At 31.1% G+C, this 12,154-nt stretch overlaps 1 protein-coding gene across 4 annotated transcripts in view; it reads right to left on the minus strand.

Annotated features, from left to right (window-relative positions):
* LOC145258892 (uncharacterized) overlaps positions 1 to 12,154 on the minus strand; it is a 381,700-nt gene that overhangs the window by 143,278 nt on the left and 226,268 nt on the right. For all 4 annotated transcript variants that reach the window (XR_013864110.1, XR_013864111.1, XM_080116649.1 and 1 more), the window contains exons 4-5: positions 2,166 to 2,303; positions 136 to 273 (exon numbers count right to left, since the gene is read on the minus strand). Coding sequence is in view for 2 of the 4 variants with exons in the window: in XM_080116649.1 (XP_079972775.1) it covers positions 136 to 273; positions 2,166 to 2,303 (276 nt within the window). In the remaining 2 variants the exon portion in view is untranslated. The remainder of the gene's footprint in view (positions 1 to 135; positions 274 to 2,165; positions 2,304 to 12,154) is intronic.

The raw sequence follows: 12,154 nt of genomic DNA on the forward strand, positions 1-12,154 counted from the left end.
GCTACGAGTCAGGTCATGGTTATAAGAATTGTCTTGATTAATTGACCATTCATATCTAATACAGGATTTTGGTTTTCACTTAAGATCTTCAGCCTGTTTTATTCAAAACAAATTCCATATATGTTTCGTTCTTACCTCGATGACAATCTTCACCACTCCAACCAGTTTCACAACCACTTCGGCATCTTCCTGTTTCTTTGTCACAAGCTTCTTTCTTATCTCGACATCGGCATGACTTGGTGCATTTGCTGCCGAATTTGAAATCGTCACATGCTACAAGAAATTTCAGAAAAGAAAATATGGAAATAAATACGATTGATTATCATCATCAGTGTAGAAGTGTTATAGAACTAATGATACCTTTGGAAATTCCACGGTGTATTCTGCAATAAATTTGTATTATTTACTGTTGATGATAATAATATGTATTTTGTCAATAATGAATGCCTGCCAGGATCAATACTATTAAGAAGTTACTCTTTTTCCATTAAAAAACAAACAAACATTTGTCATTGTCAGCTAAATATTCTTTTTTAATGAATAAAACAAACATTTCTTCTCATTTAGTTACAATAATTGAATTATTTTAAAGCAATAAATATCTTCCATGTTCTTACCGAAAAAAAAATAATTGTCAGCTAAATATTCTTTTTTTAATAAATAAAACGAACATTTTTTCTCATTTAGTTACAATAATTGAATTATTTTAAAGCAATAAATATCTTCCATGTTCTTACCGAAAAAATAATTGTCAGCTAAATATTCTTTTTTAATGAATAAAACAAACATTTCTTCTCATTTAGTTACAATAATTGAATTATTTTAAAGCAATAAATATCTTCCATGTTCTTACCGAAAAAATAATTGTCAGCTAAATATTCTTTTTTAATGAATAAAACAAACATTTCTTCTCATTTAGTTACAATAATTGAATTATTTTTAAGCAATAAATATCTTCCATGTTCTTACCGAAAAAATAATTGTCAGCTAAACCATAGTTCACAAGTCAATAAAATAAATGTCACTTTTTGAAATGTATTTATTTAAAATTATGTTTTAGTCGATGTGACGACAGAATTCGATTTTGAAACAATTCATTTTAAAATGGTTGAAGTCGGAATTGTTTACACTTGCGACATCAGATTAATTATCAATCACCATATTTGCTGGTCGGACAATTTTATGCTTTTTTTTTAAATACGTGTGAATGGTAATAACGTAGTACGTACAAATACGAAGTGACTTAGTGTATTACTATATAGATTGGTGGGATCCTAGGGAAATTCCAAGTTTCCTTCTACATCAATCTGTATAATATGTTGTTGATAATAATATGCCTTTTAAAATAATGTCTGTCAGAACGAATACTATTAAGAAAATCTTTAATCTTTCTTCTGCTGTAAAAATAATTGTCATCGCCAAATAAATATTCTTCAAATCAATAAAAACAAATATCACTTTTTGAAATATATTTTTATTCATTTATTATTATAATATATATATATATATATATATATATATATATATATATATATATATATATATATATATATATATATATATATATATATATATTACATAATCGTCCGGATTTGGTTGTTATTGATAAAGTCTCAAAAAACTGGCAGATTGTAGACTTTTCAGTACCCTGGGACAGGAATATGGGAGAGGAGAATGTGAAGTGGAGCAATTAATTAATTATGGGTAAATATTAAAATAAATAAATCAATAAATAAATTAATGAATAAATATTAAAATAAATAAATCAATGGATAAACATTAAAATAAATAAATAAATAAATTGGTAAATATTAAAATGAATAAATAAATAAATAAATTGGTAAATATTAAAATGAATAAATAAATAAACAAATTGGTAAATATTAAAATAAATATATAAATTAATGGGTAAACATTAACAATAGCGGTGAAAATTATTTTAATCGCCCCCCCCCAAATTTATTTCGTATTAACTACGTTTTAGCTTTAAAACAATTTAAAGATTAATATTCAATACATACCAGAATTTGGGCGAGTAAGCCTCATAATTTTAGTACAATAATACAAAATAAAATCAGAATTACGGTCATTTCTTTTTCAAAATGGATGCCAGGAAAGTGCTTGAAAGGATTTAGAAATGAAAACAAAACGAAAGAAAAACTTACCTTTTTGACAATTCTTTCCCAACCATCCATCTTTGCATCCACTCTTGCATGTTCCTGTGACTTTGTCACATCTCTCGGATTTATCTTTACAGTGACATTTCTTGGCACATTTGTCTCCAAAAGTTGTAAAGTCACATTCTAAAAGGGAAATATGGGAAAAACAAAATGTCGGTTAGTTAATTCATTTTTATGGAAAAATGACAGAAATAATTTCTAGCAATATACAAAAACTTTACATGTAAATAATTGTATTATGTAAAACATGATTGATAAAAAAAAGCAAAAAAAATAATAAATTCTGAAAAAATGTAGTTTATTCCAATATATTTATAGGTTTATGCACTGTACGACCCACGCTTTTCACGAAGTTACCCGGGTTCGCCCGGTAGCTGGCGCCAATAGTCGGAAAAGGTCGATCTCAATGTTAGGAACGAATGCACTGTCAGTTTTAACTAATACGAATCTAAGCATACAGCTTTTTCATAAATTGGAAAGAATAAAAATTTAATTTTAATCACACAGTTTAGGGTTAGGGTTAGAGTTAGGGGTTAGGCTTAGGGTTTAGGGTTAGAATTTAGGGTTAGGGTTCAGGATTAGGATTAGAGTTAGGGTTAGGATCAGGGTTAGGCTTAGATAAATGTTTATGTTTTTCGTAGTGTTTAAAAAAAATGGAGGAACGTTCGGCTGACCTTTTCCGGTTATTTCTGTCAACTGCAAAACGAGTCCGAGCCAACTTCGTAGAAATCACGAGGCGTACAATGCATAAGTACCTATTTATATATAAGTATATAAGGAGAAGTAAATTATTCCAATGTACCCATACCAACACTATGGATTTACGAATTTTATCAAATTCCAAGCAACGTCATTGATTGGATTTTATTATTATTTGACTATGTCTTCATTCATGGACATCACCTGAAAAAAAACACTTTTTATATTTTTTCAAACCTTACAGTTTTCATTTTTTTTTTTTGTGTGCTAACCATTAATATTATAGCAAGTTTCAAAAGACACGTTTATTAATTATTTTCGTCTGAAACAAACAAAAAAACCCAAAGTTTTCAAACTCCATGCAATAAAGGAAATTTTATTTTACGAAAATCACTTAAAACAAAACATGAAGCCATTTGATATAAGAAGCTAAAAACAAAAATAAAATAAAATGCAAAAGGTTAAAAACTAGTCAACAACATGTGTTAGCTGGACAGATTTAAAATCAGAAAACAGCAATTATTTTCCCTTTATCAGAAACATCGCCAATGGAATATGAGGACTAAAGGAAATCAAGAATTACGAGGTTGCCTAAAGTAAACCCAGATAATTTATTGTATTTTGTATTCCTTGTTTTTTTAACAATGAATATTGTAAATGTTAATTTGCATAACTTAATTTCTCTCGTATATTGGTGCTCTATCTCGATTATTGAACATCTTTTCAGGATAAGATTAAGCAATGAATATTGATATTGATGCTATTATTTATATTACCATTTTGAATGACAAAACATTCTTCAGACGCCCATGCTCAGTCATTGTTCATCGCTGGCAAAAGTGCATTGAGAATAATTTTATAAAATCAACAGTATGCTCTCTACAGTGCAATGTAAACCACAATGTACTAAGTCATAATGGGGAGACAAGTGAAACTTCTTCCTGCTGTACCATAGTGGATCCCCGACTAGAGCAGACAATCAATCGATTTGACTGAGAAATTGGCAATTTCACTGATGTCGACGACAATAAAAGTATGACAAAGAACATTCAGTCCCTGACAACGTCAATGGTCCCAGCTATTATATATATATATATATATATATATATATATATATATATATATATATATATATATATATATATATATATATATATATATATCATTGATGTCGATAAATGCTTGGATCTGTGTTAGGTATGTAAAAGCTGCGAAAAATAATGATCTAGGAAAACCATTTTTCTCACATTTTTTTTTTATTTGTTTTCCAGCAAAACAAAGTCATCGTGTTTTGGCATACTGGGAAATCTATATTGAGAAAGTGAATCGATTTTGGGTCATTTTCCCCTTCTTTGCAATCCATAGATTATTTCATTTGCTATTCCTACAGGTACGTTAATTGTAAATGAAACTGGATCTATATCTCGTTGCTGTTCAACAGTGCATGTTGCCTGTAGAAATCGAATTTCTTCCTCTCTATTCTCTCCTCGTTCTCTTGTATATATATATATATATATATATATATATATATATATATATATATACATATATATATATATATATATATATATATATATATATATATATATATATATGAAATTCTGCATCCCGATTCAGTCGGGGGGTTTGCACCCTGTTTACGATCCAACAGCCTCGTCAGACCTTACAGAAATGGTTGTTAGTATTTGGAAGAAGTGTTTTAGAAGAAATACGAGAAAAATGCATGTATTTGTTTGCATGTATATGCCTGTATCCACAATACATTCAACACTGAAAATAGGCTTAAGCATAACCACTGCCCAAACCATGTTAGGATCCTACCCCATATATATATGAACTTAACGATGCGTCTACCTAACCTCGCATTATAAACTACATCCATTTACTTATTTATTTATTATTATTTATCCTAACTTTACTTTATATACTTGGTATAAATATACACTTGTCTATGTATATATGTATATATATATATATATATATATATATATATATATATATATATATATACACACATATATATATATACATATATACATAGACAAGTGTATATATATATATATATACACACATATATATATATATATGTCTGTATATGTCTGTAGATTTATATTTTTCTAAATATGTATATTTATGTAATTGTGTAGACGTGTATGTGGGTACATGCGTGTGTATGTATGTATGTATGTGTGTATATGTACATCTACTTCTTACTGGAGATCTATATCTCCACACACATATATATATATATATATGTGTGTGTGTGTGTGTGTGTGTGTGTGTGTGTGTGTCTGTCTGTATATATGTGTGTGTGTGTATGTATATATGTGAGTATGTATATGTGTATAGGACTTGTGTGCATGTGCGTGTATGTCTGCATATAGATGCGGATATGCCTGCATATAATTGTTTATATATGTGTGTATGTGCGTATGTGTCCATATATGGATGTGCAGAAATGTGCATATGTATGTGTATGCATGCGTATTTGCGCGTGCGTTAGCGTATGTATTAATTCTTAACTACCTAAAAACAACTCATTGTCAACTGAAATGAACAAGTCAACTTATAGCGACTACGAAAATTTTAAATGGAACCTTGTACTTGTCAAATACATGACATATAAAACATCCTTTCTCTCTCTCTCTCTTTCTCTCTCTCTTTCTCTCTCTTTCCCTCTCATCTACTTCATATACATGGCTGAACAAGCAAAAAGCAGTCAAAATTATAAACCTAAAAATTGAAACTCCTCCCCCTCCTCACCTTACCCCCTCTCTTTTTTCTTTACCATCCTCTCTTCACATCCCCCTTCCTATATCCATATATCTCCACCCATGCCTACCTGAATCTGCTACCTCCTCACACACAATACAATCTAATGTATTTTAACCTTCAAAACTGAAATATTGTCGATACCCGTCCCCCTCCCCCTTATTATCTCCTATCCCCCCTTTTTTCTCGTATTTCTTCTAAAACACTTCTTCCAAATACTAACAACCATTTCTGTAAGGTCTGACGAGGCTGTTGGATCGTAAACATGGTCCAACATCCGAAACATATGTAACCAAACAGATAAAAAGGTAATAAAAAAATTAAAAAAACATATATATATATATATATATATATTGTTGTTTCTTTCAGGTAGGAAGATATCAAAAAAATGAAAATAATTGAATTTCAACAAGAATCGTTGATAGTGCTTAATCAAAGAGACCAAATTATATATATTTTAAAATTCTTTATATAGATACAGTTATATCTTGCTATGATGTGCACATTGTAGCAAGATATGACTGTATTTATATAAAGAATATATATATTAGATTGGTGCAAAAATAATGTTGTTTTCATATATATAGTTGAACGTCAAAAAACGACATTACTTTTGCACCAACCTAATATATATATATATATATATATATATATATATATATATATATATATATATATATATAATTAGTGATGGGACGATTCCAATATTTTCCTTGATTCTGATAGAATTATTTATTCCGATTTCGATAATTTTTCACAGAATAGACGTTGCTAGTTTATCTATGTGCTATCGTTATTTTCATGGCAAGTGATCCAATGAGCTTACTTCTATGATCCCTCTCGACAAAACATTTGCAACAAACCCTCGCCTAGCTACAACCACTGTCAACAATCTCCCCCATATTCTCTCTGTGCTTAAAGTTAAACGCAAACCCCATGAACAAAGTTTCTTTCCTAGAATTGCCCGCTGGTGCAACTCTAGTCTGCTTTCTATCTGACGACAACACAGTCATATTCAAGTCCAATGTAAACACGTTCTCGCTGAGCCGTCTCCTTGAATAATTAGATTCTATACAATTTCCACTATTTTCGGTCACTATACTATTGTCTTATTGATCACTTTATACTCATTAACACTTATCCTCGAGTGGCCTTCAGGCCTTGATAAGTGGTGATTCACTCGTAAAAAAAAACATCCAGGTGAAAAGCTGTCTTTTTCGGATTGCCATAAAAACTCATCGAAATATATATTTTCACAAACTTAAATGATACGTTTATGAGGGGAGATATTTAGTTTTACTGGTAGTTTAAAGTGAATAAATGTTTATAATTTTATCTTTAAGACCAGCAATGGGAAATAAAGTTTTGAATATATATATATATATATATATATATGAACATGTCAATATAACGGATGAATTGTCATGTAGTTAATACCATTGTGGAACATATAGAAGTCATGGCTATAGGATTAAGAGGGAAACAAGATGGAGAGATTCAATTGCAAGTGAAATTAATGACCAAAACATTCAATCTATTACGTTATTAGATATGGGCGAAGCAAACAGTCTTCATCGATATTTCCCAGTGAAAAGCGGAAGTACAAAAATAGTACTGAGATAGATTTAGATTAATCTTGCCAGAAAGGCTTTATAAATATGCCTTACAACACACACAAAGTGTAGACGAATCGATTACGTAATGATTATTGTTGAAATAGCTGGCGTAGTTGGAGTCTAATAGTGTTATCATTCATTTTAACTTTACAACCATTGTAACAGAAAAGAAGTAATCCCTCCTCATGTCAGATATGGCCAGAATAGATGCATAAACTGGACTCTCCAGATTTCTTAGGCATTCTGTTTTGTAAAAATCAATTGTTGAATTTAAAATCAGGAATATCTGTGTCACAAATAACTGACTGAGGAGTTCAACGCCAAAATCCGGGATAATCAATCGAGATGAAAGAAAAGTTGAAGAATAAAACACATTTCTTCACTGTCTTAAAATATTGCTAAAGATATCGTTAATCGAACCATTTCTTTTATCTTGTCCAAAGCATTAGATCTGAATGCTTAAATTAAATTTGTAAACCGCTTTCTTAACATTCTGGGTTTCCGATTGTGTGTTTACAATACAAGAGTAAATCAACCTCAGCTGATTAAGGAGGGGGAGATTCGGGTTAGGGTTAGGGTTTCTTATTGTTATACGTAATACATGTTGCCATGTGTATTCTACACTTTTTCTTTATTGCAGAAACGAAAAACAAAGAAAATCAAAAAATGGATTGGGTCAATCATGTTGATAATGAATATAAATGGCGTGAAAATAGGGGATCGTTTACCAAAGGTAGATTATATTTCACTGGACATCACAATGGATAGCGTAGTTGAGAGTGAGACGCCCATAGTGATGAGAAAATGTACCAAACAAAATGACAATGTGCCTAACAAAGTGACAAACAATGTGCGTAACAATGTGGTGTATGTATCAAGCAAAGTGCTGGACAATAAACCGAAAAAAAGTTATGGATAATGTACCAGACAAGGTGACAGACAATTTGCTTTACAAAGTGACCAATAATTCGCCTAACAAAGTGATGAAAAATGCAACAAAACTGTGTATGAGCAGCGACAGATCAAGGAATCTACGGCATACAGTGAACTATGGAATCGAAAGTGTTTGTTTTCACAGAGTTTCAGACTCTACTGATTGTGGGGTGAGAGGAATGAAGAATTTACATACGGTTATGGCTAAGGTAATCTCCAAGAATAAATTGATTTACACAAAGACAATAAATACAGTTATATCTAAACCTCGTGGCAGTGATTCATGACAATTATAGCTCCAGAACCATGAAGTGTACTTCTGTAACATAGTTTAGTTAATATACCTCTATACTTTTGATTATTGTCGGTTTACAAGGCCACAACACATATGCATTACTAAAAGGATAATGTTCATATCTAGGATTATGTTTTTGTAATGGCATCCGATACACAAGCACGCAACATGTGGCTAGTGCACAACTACGCCTCTTTCTCTACATATGTAATATCATCGCAATATTCTATATCCAAAATGACAGGTGGCTACTGTGATTTATGATACGATTCTCAACTACTGAAAACCCAACAAAAATCACGGCCTCATCTGGTAAATATCGCATAATCCAAGGTTATGGGAGCCAGAATTTCTGTCAGAGGTATCAATAATAATGATAATATTTTTATAGGGAAATGAAATCTCTTTGCTGGAAATAAACAAGATGAAAAGGAAAAAGGAAAAGAAAGAAAGAAAGAAAGAAATTGTGTCTTTTAACGAAAGATTTTCACGTTACTGTTTTTTCTTATCAATTGTTAAATAATATGTCTTATTGTTTTCGTTATTTTTACTTTAATATTCAATCAAACAATTTAAATGAATTTTTAATTTTATCGAAAAGTTTTAGAAGGTTATCACAATACAAGAAATGGAAAATCGGTGTTGAGAAGGAAGACAAACACAAATGAGTTTCTATATATTTATTTTAATATTTTTTCTTCAATAGTAAATCTTACTTGATTAGTTAAAACTTGTACACAATAATCCTATGAGTGTGACCTTGTTCTATATTTCGAGGAAAATACTTTTTATCAAATCTTAGGTGTTTCAAATACTAGGAATCCGCGTGGAGATGTACATTAACAATTTAAGAAAAAATTTAAGAAAAAATCACTTATTTTCAACACCGGAATTTTTTTTTATATCTTCTATTGTAAAATTCGAAATGCTTTTCAATATATACACCCGCACAATGCTTCAAACAAACTACATCTCTTATTGCTTTTAATTTTATATAATTTTTATTTAAAATTACCCCCCCCCCAAAAAAAAATTGCCTAAATGATCTTCAAATAATAAATATCTTTTCTATGCCGGCCAAGACAACTTTGTGGTGGTTCATCTTGTATTTTTTTACCTTTAGCTGGATATACATACACACATGCACACAGACAACTGCCCTTTATATATTAGATTACGATATGAATCGCAGTAAAGCAAGTTTTTTTTTTTCTCGTTGTAATAACAACAGAAAGCAGTCACACGACGAAAGAAATTAATAAAACATATTCATTTTTAATGGCTTTCGGAATAAAAACGCCATTAAAATAATTACTATTACTATTTTTGTTTAACTATAAAAATAATATTAACATTAAGATAGAAATATATGTGTAATTATTCCAAATGTATTGCATTCAAATTATGTTACACGGACAGTGTGTAACGATACAGTTCCATTCATTTCCATTACAGGGTAAAATATATTTAACTATTTTAACTATATAAGAAAGTTGATATGAAGATTACAATTATTTCATTTTTATTGATATCTTTCAAGATTTATCTACGAAATGATTTCACAAATATGCATTAAAATGAAACCAAACTCTTAGAAAGCAATAATGATTAGATATCTTTATCTATACTATTATATAAAAGGGACTTAGTGTGCGTGCGTATGGGTGTTCCCTATGAACTCGGAAACTGTTAGGCTAATTTTAAAAAAAAATTCCCATGAAGGTATTTGATGTGTTTGGGAGTGTTTTTACGTAGGTTTTGTATCGGAATGCGCCCAATAAGTATCAAAAATCGATAACCGAAAGAATCCGATTAAAGAAAGACCGATTTTGATCAAAGTTAGCACTTTTATACAGACTAACACCACAAGTGTATTTGAGAAGTTTTATTACCACACAAACAGAAAGGCGCTACCTATAAAATCAAATATAGATTCTTTTATAAGACAGGAGGGCGTGTTCAAAATAAATGCTTCATTTGAACCATGATACTTGATTTTTGAACGTTTAAATTTAATTATGTAAAAATAATTTGATAAAATCAACATTTAATTCTTTGATAAGACAGTGGCGTGTTCGAAATAAATTCTCCTGGTTAGAACACAATTGAACTATAATACTTGACTTTTGCATTTTAAACTTTAAGTAAAGTCATCATTTATAGATAATTTTATAAAATCAACAGTAGATTCTCTACAGTGCAATGTAGACTACAATGTACTGTGGACCAATGAACCACGAGGAGGCATTTAAAGCTTCCTTCCGGTACACCATGGTGAGTCCCTAACTAGAACAGGCAATCAATCGATTTGATTAAAAAATGGTCGATTTCACGGATTTCAATGACAATAAAGTATGGAAGAGTGGAAAATTTGTTGATTCTCATTCAATCCTGGACAACGCCGGGTCTCCCTGCTAGTTATTAAATAAGAATGCGATGTTTTGCATTTGTAGTCTGTCATTTGTAAATTGAGGAGCTGGTATGTCTTATCGAAGGACAACCATACAAACTGTAAACTACATGTAAAAGCTACAAATTTTTCAGTGACAAGCAGTTAACTTTAACTAGCATTGAGCAACTACAAAAGAATGGTGATAGTTTGAGAGAGAGAAAGAGGGGATAGAGAGAGGAAGGAAGATATATATATATATATATATATATATATATATATATATATATATATAGAGAGAGAGAGAGAGAGAGAGAGAGAGAGAGAAGCTTCTTATGGTTATTTATCCTCCTCCCACGGCAGGAAGATGTGGCACAAAGGTCAGAAAAGTGGGATTTAAGAGCCAGCATCATAGAAGAAGAGCATTCTGGCTTGTAAAAATGCCTGGACAACCCCGTTGGCATGCCACAACAGGAGTGCCTGCGGCGATTAGCAATAAAGTAATCCCTTCTCAAAGAGAGAACTAGGGTGGACCTCCTAGAACTGCAAAGGACCAGCAACATACCGCACTCAACAGGGGGAAAAGCCATTTCAGAAATGTCCTAGATTCTACCGGCTTTGGTGCAAAGGGAAAAATGTTTTAGTGTCTCGCCAAAGAACACCAAGAAGTAAAAACAAATTGTATTAGTAAAACATGCTACAGGTGTTAACCGTAATCATGTTTCAGCTGTTCTGGTTGCTCACTTTTTCTTTCTTCCTCTTTTTGTCTTGTACGAATATCAATCAATAGCTTCTAAAAATAATTGCATGAAAAATTAATTGCTTGTCATCCAATTAAAACATAGAACGGACTTTTAACATTTCTTTAAAAATAAAAATCAATTTCATCTCACTTTCCTTACAATGGATGGGTGTGGTCTGTGGAGCTATTAAGATGGTGGATACCTCTGACACGGATTTTCTTAACATAGTTATCATCATCATCATAGTCACTACGAATATTACAAAATACATCCATTCAGCGCGGCGTAGCCGAGATTGAATTCACTACAGGAGTTTGTAGTGTAATTCGAATCTTGTCGATAGCTGAATACTTGATGCTTCGCCAGGGCTATCAAGGGTATTTTTATACGTGACCCAATCACTAGACAGGGTGCCTACCACGGCTTAAGAGAGTCCTATCTACCCTCGAGAGAAGGACAGACCACGCCAGTTTCTCAACCTGGTATTTTACCTCGCAACACATACAACATCTCACCTTCCCAAATGG

The sequence above is a fragment of the Euprymna scolopes genome, chromosome 3, assembly GCF_053919585.1.
Source record: "Euprymna scolopes isolate OS-2025 chromosome 3, ASM5391958v1, whole genome shotgun sequence".
Lineage (NCBI taxonomy): Eukaryota > Metazoa > Mollusca > Cephalopoda > Sepiida > Sepiolidae > Euprymna > Euprymna scolopes.